The sequence below is a fragment of the Giraffa tippelskirchi genome, chromosome 2, assembly GCF_054371585.1.
Source record: "Giraffa tippelskirchi isolate mGirTip1 chromosome 2, T2T-mGirTip1v1.2.pri, whole genome shotgun sequence".
Classification (NCBI taxonomy): domain Eukaryota; kingdom Metazoa; phylum Chordata; class Mammalia; order Artiodactyla; family Giraffidae; genus Giraffa; species Giraffa tippelskirchi.
The window spans coordinates 99,217,054-99,232,235 of record NC_137276.1 but is presented as its reverse complement, the minus strand read 5'-3'; the positions used below and the strand labels follow the sequence as shown (position 1 = coordinate 99,232,235).

Sequence of the window (15,182 nt, the reverse complement as noted above, 5' to 3'; positions counted from 1 at the left end):
ACTACTTATGACACACTACTTATGGTGCTAGGGGCTCAGTCATGTCCCCATGGACTGTAGCCTGCCAGGCTCCTCTGTCCATGGGATTTTCCAGGCAAGGATACTAGAATGGGTACCCATTTCCTCCTCCAGGGGATCTTCCCGAGCCAGGAATTGAACCCATACATCTCCGATGTCACCACTGAGCCACCTGGGAGGCCCACACTACTTATAGTAAACAATAATAATTTTATAACAGAATAATATTAACAGCTAGTTTTAACTGAGTAGTTATCATATGCTAGGTACTGCACCAAACATTTTATATTCATTATCTCATTTAATGATCAAAACAACTCTATGAGATAGGGCCGATTAATTCCATTTTTACAGATGAAGAAACCAAGGCTCAAAAAAAAAAAAAAAAAAGAACTTATTTCCTATGACTTTGGAGTAGTAGTGTCTATAACTCAGAAGCTGGCACCCCTTCCCCAGGAAGTCACATTGCCATAATTTATATTTAACGTGATATACACTGGTTTTTTATTGGTTGCAAGGAAATTTACCTGATTTTAAAACATTCCTACCAATGAGCTCTCAAGTCTCTGGAGTCAGGTAGCCTGTGTTTGGTTCCTGTCTCCATCACTGACTTGGGGCCTTGGACAAGCTGCTGACTGTGTTGAGTCTCAGTTTCCTGATGTGCAAAATAGGAATAATTGTAGCTTATGTCTCTTAGGACTGTTATGAGTATGAAATGAAGTCATGCTGAGCACCTGAGGCCTGGCCCTTGATAAATGTGCTATTTAAACGCTGATAGTTGTTGTTATTAATTATGTTATTTTTATTAATATTGTCACAACTTTGTAACCAGTTTTAGCCAATGGAGGTCAATTTAACACCCACAAACCTTGCCTTAGAAGGTTGCACAGGGTGGGAGGAGAGCGCTCAGCATCACCCCCCGACTGTGCTCTGCAAGAAAGGCTGGTCTCTCGTTTAATATGAGGCCTCTGCTGCAGGGAGAGGGTAGGCAAGGAAGAGCAGGCCCCTTCCTCTGCAGTGGAGGGTTCAGGTAGTGATCTCCTGTCCAGTTAGGCTCCTATGAACCTGTCAGCCCGGGACTTGTTTCCTTTGGGAACATGCTCTCACTGGCTGCTCAGAAGGACCTGCCCAGCTCTCCCCACTCCTACCTCATGGTCCTCCCTGGGCAACTGTACCTGTTGCTCCTTCCCAAGCCCTCCCTCATGTGGTGCCTTCAGAAGGACAGCTCTTTTGGTCTCCCCTAGGTGGGCACTGAGAGCTAAGTGCTAAGTGCCACCCTCACACCTCTGATCTTTACTGCAAGCTTCCCCCTTAATCATATGTAATTGACAGACCTGAAGGTAGCTGGTGATGCTCCAGTATCATTACATCCAGGAACTGCAGATAGGGAGGATGCAGAGCATGCTGGAAATGACTTCTCAGCACCTGGGAATAAATGGTCACCGGAGAGAATACAGCTCTTCACCCCTCTTCTGCCCTTCCCACAGCAGGAGCCCTTCTTCAGCTGCTCTGAGTTATAGCAGCTGCTGGGCCATTCACACAGCCTCCAGGGGTCCAGCGCCTCCGATGGCTCTGCTCAGCTGCACAGAAGGAGGGTGTCCTCCCTATTCCAGAATCTGTGAGCCCTGTTTCCCTGCTCATATTTGGTGAGGTTCTCGAGCGAAAGTCATGGGTCAGACCAAAATATTCTGCCAACTTTGTCTGCCTTCAGCCTTTTGGATAAATGTCATGTTCAATCCTACTTGGAGAATCTTTTGGGATGCATATAACCTTATTATTTCAATACTGATTATTACTCACAGCTCTTTCCCTTTTTGTTAGAGTTGACTCCCGGACTTGCAGAGTGGTGCACCCACTGTCACTGCAGTTTAGGAGCTGAGACCAGTCCCCCACGCCCTCTTGACAAGGGCAGGGCAGAGCTGGTCAGGCCCTACTGATTCCTCTGTGACCTTGGACAGGCCCCTTTCCTCTGACATTCTGCAGGAGGCCCCTGCCACACTCTTTGTGCCACCAGGCTAGGCCAGGGCAGCGTGAGGAAAGGATTCATGTCCTTTATCTATCAACACGGCTCCGGTAATCCAGCTTGAGAATTTCAGCCTCCAATGCTTTTGTTCTGTCATAATCAAAAAATAAAATAAAAATCATTTCCTTTGCTCACTTGTCCCATTTGAATGGTGTGTAATAGTGTTATAGATTGATGGTGTTTATGACTTTGTGACCAAGGGAGAAGCTGGAAATTCCACTGTGCCCATTGCTACTCCTGAATTTCTGTAAAGGTCACAGCAAAATTATTTTATCAAGTACACTGCAGAAGGGGAAAATCTTAATCTTATATTATACATATGCAGCACTTGACCTTCTCATGAGATGCGGCACCTCTTAGCTACACTTACTTAAACATAATGCAACTCTTCCCCGGATGCACACAGAGAGAATAATTAGGTTCCCTGGCATCCCAGCTGGAGAGGAGGCTGTGCAGTGGGGCTGACCTCAAAGACAAAAAGGAGAAGGAGTCAAGGCAGGTGGAGGCAGGGATGGGGTAAACTCCCCCAGGGCTGCAGCGGGCTCATCCTGATGAGGCTGGTGGAGCAGACTCTGAGGCTTGTTCTGGTTCCCTGATTGATTGTGCATCTCTGACCAAGTTATCCCTTGCCTTCTCCGGGCCTTGGTTTCTCCATCATAGATCTGGGATGGGCCAACTCTGATCCGTGGGTAGCAGCTGCCCAGGGGGACATTGAGTTAAAGATTCTGAGCTCTGATCTGGGTTGAGTGGGAATGAGTGCCATGATTGATTAGTGATGTCTGCCATGGACAGCATGAGAGGTGGTGATCATAGCTATACTCTTCTAGGGTGTTTCTAAGGTCTTTTTCCACCCTGACTGCATGTGATTTGTGGACTCACCAAAACCCTGGAAGGAGGAAGCTTGGAAAAGGAGAAACAATAACCTTGCCTAAGAGACGAGTGCTATTTGCCTTGTCAGGTTTTGGAGAGGAAATGCAATTTGTGTGATGCATCTAAACATGTTTGTTTGTTTGTTTGTTTTTTCTCTCTCTTTTCCTACATTGTCACTGTGAGAAACAGAGAGAGCAGGGGACAGTGATATTTTTTCTGGGTGTGATGACTCATCAGGCCCAGCTGTCTGTGTGCATGCAGGTGGCCAGCCCTGCCCCAGCCACAGGAAGAGCGAGGGTGGTTTCTCGTCATTGTCCAGCCTTGGGAAATGCAGTAAGAAGTCACTTTCGTTTATCTTAAACACTTTGTTATAAATTATTTTTTAAGGGAATCCATCAAGGTCTGTGTCAGGGGAATACTTAAATATAAGGCTTTTCTCAAAGGGTAAAATAAACACTTCAGTTCGAAAATGTGGGAAGCCACCTGACTGCAAGCATATGTCCCCCTCGCCTGCTGCCCAGAGAAACCAGATTGACAGTGCTTTCAGAGCATTGGCAGGCAGGCTCTGATGTGGGTGGGGACAGGGCCTGGAGATGGGGCATCTGGGGATTCCCTGCCCATCCCCTCCCCTGACACAGCAGTGGGAGCCTAGGCCTGGCAGCCCTGTGGCCCAGAGGGCCTGATCAGGAGAGGCCCATTGGAAGATCTGAAGTGATCTGACCCTCATTTCTGCTTTGTCGAGTTCCAGGGACCCTGAGGAGCATCTCGGTGGTGGGGAGGGAAATGGGTAGGCCATATTCCCTTCAAGGAATCTGTCCTGCTGCTGGCAGCATGCTTCTGCTCTCTGCTCAAGGACAGACTACTCCTTACCCTGCTGTACCCCCAGCAAGTGCTCACCCACCTCCTTCACCACCTGGCTGTGACATTAGCTTTTCTCCAGGAGGCCTTGCTCTGCCCCTGGAGCCCCACATCTGAAGAATTCCATCTTCACTGGCCATCTGCTACTTATGGATCGAGAGCTCCTCCAGGCCCCCTTCTGCATCTGATTCCCTGCATGTCTTCCCTCACTCCTCAATAACAGCCCTCTCCTCTCCCAGTGTAAAGAAAGTGACTCTCTTAGATCTAACTCAGGGCACACAGGAAATACCCCTCAAATGAGTCAAGCTTATAAAAGGGAAAGGGCTCTGTCAGGCTAAAGCTAAAGAAGCAGTTCCATGGGGCTCCCAGCAGCTACTGGCTGTCCAGGTGGCCTGTTGGGAAGGCACTCAGGTAGCAACACAACCTTCAGGGTCCAGTGACATAGAGTGGCTGGGTGCTGGGTCTCCAGCTAGAGGCCCCCTCCCTCCCTGTCCAAGGTCCTGAAAGATTCCTGAGTGAAGCATCCTCCTCAGGGTGAGGGCCCTGTTTTTCTGGCTGGTGGTGGGGAGCAGACCCAGCCAGCTCCAGGAGGAGCCCCTACCCCACCTTCCCCATTCTTCCCTTTCCTAATGTCACTCTCAACCCCCTCAAAGTCATAGGGAAAGTGAACCCAATGCCAGGGTGTAGGGTTTTTAAAAGAGAACTCCAGGAAGAGGAAAATGCCTGGCCCAAGAAGATGAAGTGTGGAGGGCAGGCTTTCTGGCATTGGTAGGAAAGTAGGGGTACAAGCCATCAACAGGTCACTTAGCCCAGTGCCTGACATCCAGTGGGGACTCCGTGCATACCGTTGATGAATGAGGGAGCCCCAGTTAATCGCCAGCTCCACCTCTTCTAATGACTCTGTTCCCACCACCCCAGTGATTATCACTCTTTCTGGGCTTTTGTGACTCTCTTTAACTGTCCCCACTCCTTTGACCCATTCTCTTCCCAGCAGCCAGTGTGACCTTTCAGACACAAAAAATCTAATTGTGTTTTTTCCCCTGTGTTAAACTCAACAGTGGCCCATGACCTAAGGGTCAAGTCTAGGGGCTGACATGAGACTCAGCCTCCTCATCAACTGACCCCTGCCCACTCCACATACAACAATGGATCATAGAAACACTGCTCTTGATTTATGGACTGAGTCATATTTTTTTCTCCAGGGCCTTTGCACATGCTGCTTTCTCCACATGGAGAGTGTTCTGTCTCCCCTCACTAACCCACTTTACCTCTGCCAACCTATACAGCTTCTATTGATTCTTCATGTCTTTACTTAGGTGTTAGTTGTCTGAGACCCTGCCAGACTCAGTTAGTGCCTGATCTGGCCTCCTACACTGGTTCCCTCTGTTGGAATTTCCAGTTTAGAGTCTGTCTTCCTCCATTAGGAAGTCAGCTTCATGGCAGAGGGCTCTTTTTGTGTTTCATCCACTGGTAGATCTTAGTGCCTAGCATGGCTCCAAGTTCATATTAAGTGGCCAATTTAAATACTTTAAAATGAATGACAGTTGAAAACATTCAGTCTGGCTCCTTGCAGAAAACATCTAGCTGCTATTTATTGAGGAGATGCTACATTCCAGTATGTTTGCATATATTATACTGATCATCACAAAACTGTAAGAAGGAAGTTACTCTAGTGTCGCTGTATACAGGTTTGGGGGCTGAGGTTGAGGGTTAAGTAACTTGCATAAGATCACATAACCAGAGAGTGGCAGTTTTCACAGACCCCAAGGCCAAGATGTTTCTACTCTACCTGGAGATCCTAGAGCAGCAGTTCTCACACTGGAGCTGTGTCAGAATCCCCTGGAGGGCTTTCGAACACTCAGATCACTGGGCCCACCCCAGCATTTCTGGTTCAGTAGGTTTGGAGTGGGGTCTTGGATTCTGAATTTCTACAAGTTTCCAGGTGCTGCTGCTGGTGGTGCTGGTCTAGAGACCACAGGTTGAGAATCGCTGGCCCAGGTCATAGAAAACCCCTGGGTTTGCTCTACACTATCCCACTACCCAAACACACTAACTTGGGCCAGGATTGCAGGATGCAGCCCTGAATTCCCTGCTGAGAGGCTCTGATGCCCAGTCCAGTCTCCCTCCCCAAACCTGGTCTTGGCTGTGCTGTGCCCGGCTGTTCCCTAGGAAGAGGCGCCATCAGTGACAAGGATCTAAGTGCCTGCCCCTCCCCCTTGGGACACTGCTCTTCTGTTTGTCATCCTTCAGTTCTGACCAGTGATCTCCCCATTTCACCAAGGCTAAGCGCCCCTGACCCTGACCCCACATCTTTAACAACTTCCCTGCTGATTGATGTGTTCTAGGCTTGCTGCTGCTACTGCCTGAGCAGCTTAATAGCACTGGAAGTTACAGTCTCGTCTATGTCATGGTGCCTGCAGCATTCATCAATTTCAGCAAGTGTCACTAAGAGTGATACGAGTGTATGACACAGCTAAGTGTTCCCTCTGCACAGGCTATTACTGCTGGCACTGGGCCCATGAAGGCAGGGACTGGAGACCCATTTGGCCCCATGTATGCAGGTTGACACACCTGAGTGCCCCAGCCCACTTCCTGCTGTGGCCCCATGAATGCTGTGTGTGCCGGGCAGCCTCTGCTGCCAGGTTCCCTCTCACTCTAGGTTCCCCAGGCAAGTGCTGTTCCTGTTCTCTCTGAGGCTTGGAGCACTCTTTTCCCTTTGCCTCGCCCTCCCATTTCTGCATCAACTTTTGCCCATCCTTCAAGGCCTGTGTGTGTGCCACCACCTCCAGGCAGCCAATGCATGTGTCTACGTGGAAGGCCTGTGCTCAGGACCAGGGAGAGGAAAATGCAAAGAGGGCAACACCTAGCATCAGCCTTCAGAGAGCTTTCCTTCTAGTGCAATAGTTGGATGATCCTCTGGGTGGATGCCTGGAAACCACTTCTCTGCTATTGGTTTTCTCAACACATTGCCCTCACTATAAGGGAAAGTGGGGGTTTCACAAGGCCTGGGTCCCACTGGGATGTTCTGAGATTGCTCAGGGAGACCCATGTCTGGGAAGCGCACAGACTGCTGATGACATAGACAAGGAACCCAGCACACCTCCTTTCCCAGAGCTTCACGCCCGGAGGTCCAGAGTCAAGAACCCCTGGGGTCAGCCCCCATGAAGTGAAGATGAGGGAGGCATTGGGCCGCAGGCCTGAATCTACAAACCGGGCTCACCTGAGGCCACAAGACTTGAGTAGAGCCTTGCAGAGCTGTGCGCAAGCCCTGCAGAAAGGGCTTGTCCCCGCCCCCTGTCCCGCCCACCACGCCCATCCCGGGGGCTGCGGAGGTGTGTCTCAGCCACTGCCCACCCTAGCGGGCTCCTCTGGAGCAGAAGCAGTTTGGAGACGAAAGGGGAAGTTGAAACATGTATATTATCATATGTGAAACAGAACACCATTCCATGTTCGATGCATGAGACAAATGCTCAGGGCTGGGGCAGTGGGGTGACCCAGAGGGATGGGATGGGGAGGGAGGTGGGAGGGGGGTTCAGGATGGGGAACACATGTAAACCCATGGCTGATTCATGTCAATGTATGGCAAAAACCACTACAATATTGTAAAGTAATTAGCCCCCAACTAAAATAAATAAATTTATTTAAAAAAAAAAAACGGAAGGGGAAGTTGAGAGGCAGTGAGCTCAGGGCTGTGAACCTCTTTCTTCCTCACTAGGAGCACGCGCCTCACCCCTCTCACCGTCAACCCGAGAGGCAGGCACACCTCCCCAGCCAGCTGCTGAGCTGCACCTGCCTTGAGAAAAAGGCACCCGGTTCTTAAACAGGGGATGAATATTCATTGGCATGAACCTTTGCAAACTCATTTGGGGAAAAAAAAATTAGATCAGGAGAAGTAATCAGATTATTAAAAAGAAAAACCAAGGACAGAAGGCTGAGGTGGAGGGAAGCATCGCATTTAAAATGCAAGGAGAGATTTCCTTTCTGCAGAGAAGCTGTGACCCCCTGGACCATGCACCGGGAATAGTTAAGCTCTCCCACATTCCTGCTGCATAAAAATATTTCGTGAGGCCTCAGTAGAGGGGGAGGGGCAGAGGCAATGTGCACCCTCCAAGTAAAAAAATTATAAAATAATGTTATGAGGTTTTCATTTTATCTCTCTTGGATATCAAGAAAAATTGTGAGAGCTAAAGAGGCTCTGGTGAGTGCTGAGTGACAGGTTAAAGGGCTCCAATAAAGATTAGATGGTCCACTATCTCCTGAGGAAATTGCATAAAAGTGGTTATTCCCTCTTGCTTCTATTAATTTCCTCTTCCTGGCTGCTTGGAAATGCTTCATAACCTGATGCTGCAGATGGGGACGAGAGGCGCTTTCCATTATCTCAATCACTGCACTGTTTATGAGACACTTAATCTGTTTCTTTATAAAGTAATAGTACTGTTGGTGATGGATTTAGTGTCACTGGGAGGCTGCGTGCAGGGAGGGGAGGGGAGGGGGTTCTCGAGAGCATTGTAAGCTCTAGATGATTCCTTACATCCTGAGGCTCTGAGAAGTTGGGTGGGTGTTTCAAGGTGCCCTTCTGGATATCAGCTAGAGGTCACGTGTACCACTCCCTTGTTGCTTGAAGGGGGAGGGAAATGCTGCGTATTTTGCTTGGGGGATGGAAAATACACACATGCTTAGGGACCTGGTTTTCATGTCTTATCTGTTGCTCTCTGCCAGAGTCAGGGGCGAGGAAAGATGTGTGTGCCTCGCGGGGGAGGGGGTAACACTTAAAAGCTCCATTTGCCTGTCTGAACGGTGATCCTCTGCAATGAAGTCAATGGAAGTCAATCCCCTTTTTCTTAAGGAAACAAAGCAATCTGGGCTGTGCTAGTGTCAGAAATGTACAGCCCTCCAAGTCACAGGTGTCCCTTGGACAGAGGTCTAGTCGGAATACACAGCAAGGCCCTGCAGCTCTCCCTTTCCCACACACCTCCCGGAATAGTGGTGAAATGCTTCCGGTGCAGATAGGCCTCGGCACTCTCTGACCTAATTTCCCTTCCTACCTCTCCTGTTCTTCCATCTCTTCCCTTGAGTTTTGTTTTAGCGTCTCTTGAATTTCACCCCTTAGTCGCCACAGGAAAATGCTTCTTCTGGTCCTCATCTCATAGTGGGGGATCCTCCAAGTCAGGCACTTCCTGCCTGACCGGTCCCCCCACCCCCAAGCTTGTGCACACACACTGATGGTGTTGTGTGGGAATAAGCCAGCATTCCATTGTCTGCCTCCTCTCTCACCCCCCAAGGAAGGGCACTTCCCAGAGTCTGTCCCCTACCCTCTGGGCTCTGCTCACCTAGATCTTCTGTAAAATTTAGTTGAATGAGAGGTTCATGGCTATAGGGATAGTGCTGACCATAATTTTAATCTAGAGAAAGGCAACTCCTGAGTTTTGACATGATATTAAAGCAAGTAATTGTGTTATCAACTTCAAAATTGCTTGACAATTTTGGATATGTGCTTGATTAGCTGATCACAGCATTTAATTATTATTTTTTTGAAACTTCAGGCAGGTGTGTGTGGCTGCCAGAGCCCCTACCATTCTCCACTGTGTCGCTCACAACCACTTTATATACTCAGGTGACTTCTCTGGGCTGAGGCTATTGCTTTTGCTTCTCTTGGTCTAAATTTTTTGTTAGATTCTAACAGCAGCTCCATGTATCACCTCTAATTAAAGCTGCTTTTCCTCAAGGGATAGCACAAATTTCTTATTTATTTCTCTATGTTAAATTTCTAGTAAAGTAACAATCTTATTAACTTCTATTTCTTTTCAGTGATGTCTGATACAAGTGATGAGTTAAAAAAGGCTTTGTGGACTAGCCTGGCACTCTAAGCATTATTTAAAGCATTAACTCTATGAGCAAATATAGCCCAAGTATGCTGACAAGTTAGTCTAAATGTTCAATAAGTGAACCTAGGAATACTGCTTCTTTATAAATTAGGGAATGCCTAGACATAGATTTCAAAACAATATTAACTTATGAAATCTAAATATTAATGAGATTCATCTATTTTGTGATTATCAGTAAGATATATGTTGCGGATATAATGATTCTCCCATTATACAAAACAGAAATAATCTGTGAAGAAACACATTTTTCCATTTGGTCCCAGGATTGATTTGCCCACTTTGGGACTCTAAGCTTATCAATCTTAAAAGAAAACTTGTTTTTAAAAGGAACTGGAAAAATGAAGGTAAAGAAGAATTAGCACTGTTTTAACTCTTACTGAGCCTAGGTAAATTTTCATATTTGAGTTTAATAAATTCTAATGACCTGTGGGAGTTTTTGTGAGAAGTGTTAAATTTCTTTTTTATGGATTCTTTATACAGATAAGCAAGATGAGGATGACATTGCTAGTGGTCACCCAGGTAGTATCCAGCTGAGCTAGGAATCGGACCCAGGACTGTTGCCAAGAGGGGATGGAGTCTTGCCCCTGCCCAAGGCCTTTCACCCCAGCCCTTCTCTGAACGTCTCTCTTTTGAAATTCAGCTTGGCTCCTTCTCTGTCATTGCCCCGCTCTGTGGAATCACCTTGTTCTGGAGTCACCTCATTCTGGTTCTGCCTTCCTTCAGCAGAGATCTCAGAAGAAGACACTTTCTAACTCCCTTGCTACTCGTGGACATCAGGATGGCTGTTTATGCTGTTAGTGTATTAAATATAAAGAAAGAAGGCTTTTAAATGCTGGAAAGAAAGTGAGAACACCTTGTTTCCCTTGGACTGATACATTAGGAAAATTACATGTGGCAGGGCTCCAGTGAATGCATGAGTCACCATGTTCCCCTCCTCTACTTTCCAGGCAAAGAGCTTCTGCTGAGTTTGGGCAGCACAGGCCTGGGATTTATGTGTTCTCCACCTCCAGAACTGAATGAGGCAGCAATGCTGGGTGATCCACGGTAGAAAAGGCCAAGTGCTTCTCACGGGTGAGAAGAAAGAGAAATGGAAAGAAGAAAGGGAGAGAGGAGGAAAGAGAGGGAGAGACTTTACTGTGTGGGCCTGAAAGGATAAATCTGCAAGTCAAATTCTAGGACACTTTGGGTATACCGTTCAGTTTTCCTTTGGTGTTTTATTTATTAAGCCTTTAGTAGAGATTTAAGTTTTTGTTTTTTTTCTTTTTGCTTTCTACCCAGAAGTTTCTTTTAAATGTGCTGAGATGTGTAGTGAGTGGCCCATTTTTACATGAGTTACAACAGAAATCTTTAAGATAAGTTTACTGAAGCATCTAGACAGTGTTTACCCCAGTGTGTTCCATGGAACTTGAATCCCAGGAGATGTGCTTCAAAATAGGGTTTCTTGGTGAGAAAATACAGCATTCTATATCCCATTTTTGGAAGTTCTGAAAAATTCTTGCTAAAAAATGAGATGACCTTTTTAAATCCACAGATTCAAAATGTCTGACCGCAGACCCCTTTTGTGAGTAGCAGGTGTTAACAACCCAAAGGACATGGACTCCTTGGAACACACTTGAGTTATGCCATTCCAGAACATTCCATGACAAAAATTTCCTCCCATTCAAGGTGAGCTTCTGCTCCAGTCACTTCCAGAGTGACCAAAACCCTTTAGTTCCCTTCAAATGAGGGAGTGAGAGAACTTACCAGCATAGGAAACAGTTCTTTCTTGTCTTGGTAGAAGAGATATGCGTATTTTCCAAATAGTTTATATGTATATCATTGCTATTACTTCTCCCACTGTGTGATTCTAGGCAACTTTTTTTAACCTTTCAGTGTCCCAATTTCCTTATTAACAAAATGGAGCTAATAATAGCTATCCCATAGAGAAACGCATGTAAGCACTTAACAAGAATGTTAACAGATGGTGGCTACTGCTACTGTTAAAAAATACTCTGCACTTTCCAGGAGGGAACAGTCTATTTGGGAAGATGAGCTTTGTATAAGCAGAAACCTTAGTAGTGGCGCTTCTACTATGGCAATGTTCACATGTGTGCACGCTGAGTTGCTTCAGTTTTGTTTGACTCTTTGTAACGCTATGGACTGTAGCCTGCCAGGCTCCTCCATCCATGGGATTCTCCAGACAAGAATACTGGACTGGGTTGCCATTTCCTACTCCAGGGGATCTTCCTGACCCAGGGATTGAGCACACATCTTTTATGTCTCCTGCATTGGCAAGCAAGTTCTTTAGCATTAGTGCCACCTGGGAAGCCCCCAGCAATGATCACATAGTATTGTGGTTGTATGACTACATTGGATCAAGAACTCCTTGAGGGCAGGTTCTATTCTCAAAATTCCCTGGGTCAAGTTCTTAGCAGGATCATATTAAATGTCTGTTGAATGAGTTAGTGAAGTATGTAAGAAAGCCAGCTGACCATGAAATTAGTTTTGCCTGGTCTCAAAGGAGGATAAGCCAGAGCAGGTTTCTTGGGGACCAGAAGAGTCAGGAGCTGAGATAGTGAGAGGGGCCTGAGGGAAGCAGACAGGCAGGGCCAATTTTCTGAGGAATCAGCAAGGCAGGAACCAGATGTCTGGAGTCAAAGGTCTCTGGAGATGAAGCATGGTAAAATCTTGAGGAATGGCCTGGAGCCAGACTTTTAGGGGCATGGCTTTTCACAGGCTGACCTATGGAGAAAAGAGAATAAGTGCCTTATATCTGTGGACAGCTCTAGTGGGCATTGGGTTGTACCAGGCATTCCCAAACTTCCCCACTGACATGTACATGATAGATGACACCAAGTGCATGACACATTCCCTGGTGCACTGCCTGTAAAGCCATCCTTCTTTGCCCCACCCCCACCTCCAAGCATTTCAAAATGCAATTAAGGGAGAATGATGTTGTTAAGCCAGTAACCTTGAAATCACTTTAATTTCTTCTTAAATAATCACTCATGAATTTCAGCCCTTTATCATCATTCATAATAAGTGTTAACACAGCTCACAGTGTCCCTCATGTGTGTTGCAATGTGACATTTAAGAACCATAGGTCCAGCCCATTGTCAACCAGGGCATCGTTCCATCTGAGTACCGGTGAAATTCCTTCACTGAGTGGATCAGGGTAAGGCCCCAACTGTTAACCAGGTGGAAGAGGGAGGGAATAACCATTTATAGAGCACTTATGCCTCAGACACTGAGCTACACATTAGATTCATTTTCTCAATTAAATCTCTCGACACACCTGAAAGGGAAGAATCATTATTCATATTGTTCAAGTGAGAGAGGCCATTGGTACTGGGAAAATATATTTCACTAAGGATGTTTGAAGACTTGGAAGTTTTAAGAAGGGGTTTCCTCTATCTGAAATGCTCACTTTGAGCAATGGGGTATCTCAGTGTCCTTTTTAAGAGGACAGAATGGTTTATTTTCCAGTTCCAGGGAAAGGCCTCTGTGGCCCCTTTTCCATTAATTCTAAGATGGCATCTTTATTTTCCAGCTTGCCCTGCAGGGATGTTCAAGGCCAGCCAGGAAGCTGAGGTCTGCTCTCACTGCCCTTCCAACAGCCGATCCCCTTCAGAGGCATCTCCCATCTGCACCTGCCGGACCGGCTACTACCGAGCGGATTTTGACCCCCCAGAAGTGGCATGCACCAGTAAGTGTATAGTAGGGGCTCTGGGCTGGGGAGTTTGATTGTCTGATAGTGCAAGTGGTGGGTCTGGGGCAGGGAAGACTTAAGACACCATTCTCCAATTGCAAGGTACAAAGCAGAAATGCTGGCTGTGGTGCTGAAATGAACAGCTCCTTGCTGGGCAAGCAGGGCCCCCCTATCAGTAGCACTGGTCAAGATTATGTTCTTTCTTTGTCCCCTCCTCCCAGATGAGAGGGCCTTCCTCCTACCCAAGCAAGACAATTTCTGTCCACCAGATGGTTACAAATGTCAAATGGAGAGTTCTTTGAGTGCAAAATCAAGGTGCACCAAGATGTTGGAACAATTCCTGGTAACTCTTCCAGTCACCTCCTCCAAGAAGAACACTTGGTCTTCACAGCTGAGAATATTTCCTCTTTTCACTAGGCTTCCTGTATCTCTGTGACCAGGCTCCCCTCAGAACTCTCATGATTTTACTAATTGTCTAGTAAAATTTTTCTTTTTTTTAATATAGAGTTTTATAAAACGACATTTTGTTATAGTTTCTGATTATAAGGTTAGTCATGTTGACTGGAGAAAATTTGAGCAGAAAAGAGTAAATATGAAAATAAATGCAACCATATTATCTATATCCAGAGATAGCCACTGATAACTTATTGTCGCAATGGATGTAGATTCTACTGAACATTCAACGGAGAAGTAGAAAAGAGAATTTAAGTTAACACTTTTAAACAAAAATTACTATTTAGCAATAGCTATTGATCCCAACCATTGCTTTCCCACTTTGTCTGCCAGCTGCTGATTTTCCCCTGTTTCAGCTTTTTTCTCATAAGGTCTCTAAACTATTCTCCACCCAGCCAGGCTCAAGAAGCCTTCCTCTGCCTCTCAGTGTTTCCCCTTTTTAAACTTTATACTGGAGTATTGGCTCAGTGGTAAAGAACCCACCTGGCAGTGCAGGAGATGTGGGTTTGATCCCTAGGTTGGAAAGATCCCCTGGGGAAGGAAATGGCAATTCACTCCAGTATTCTTGCCTGGGAAATCCCATAGTCAGAGGAGCCTGGCAGGCTACAGTTAGACTTGACTTAGCAACCAAGCACACACATGCATAGTTGCTTTACAAAGTTGTATGAGTTTCTACTGTACAGCAGAGTGTCCAGTTATCCCTCACTTGTCTTTTTGGTTACCTAGTGAAGGTCCTTGTGTGCCAGGTGCCTATATGGCACAGCCATGCCTCTGCCAAATGACAGGACCAGAGTCTAGCATGGATTCCTGGGGCAGAAATTCTAGGGGCTAGGGCCTGTGCGTCAGCCCCACCACTCTCCCACTCTCGGCTGTAGAGGGAGGGGCAGTCATCCTGCCAAAATTCAAGGGGGGCAACTTTGTTCCCTGGGGAGGGGTGGAGGAGGGGAGAATTTCCCCACCATGTTCTCCCTCATAATTCACCATCATGCAGAGATCAGAAGCACCTTTATCTCTGCACAGCACTTTCAAGAACTTGCGCCTCCTCTCTTAAGTGTGGCAGCCCTAAAATAAGGATACTTTTCCCTTTCAGTATTCTTGTTGCATTCAGAAGTCAGTGCTCCAGGTTAACCTCTAATTATGCTAGAACTTTCTTCTGTGTTGGGTAATGTTGCCCAGATTGCTCCAAGTAAGGCCCTTTCCTTCACCTCCTCTGACCAAGCTCCTTCCACTCACCTCAGTGTAGAAAAACACGGAGGAAACACTTCATACATATTTGCAGTTTGATGGGCAGAAAAAAATGACTGAACTCCGGGAAGAATTTCTTAATTCTGGCCTTGCAGTATATATAACCTTTGCTGGATAAAGAAGAAGAATGAAAGTGTCTTCT

At 46.6% G+C, this 15,182-nt stretch overlaps 1 protein-coding gene across 1 annotated transcript in view; it reads left to right on the top strand.

Annotated features, from left to right (window-relative positions):
* Positions 1–15,182, top strand: part of EPHB1 (EPH receptor B1) — a 456,002-nt gene that overhangs the window by 288,679 nt on the left and 152,141 nt on the right. Inside the window, exon 4 of the mRNA XM_081574131.1 lies at positions 13,184–13,339. Coding sequence (XP_081430257.1) covers positions 13,184–13,339 — 156 coding nt within the window. The remainder of the gene's footprint in view (positions 1–13,183; positions 13,340–15,182) is intronic.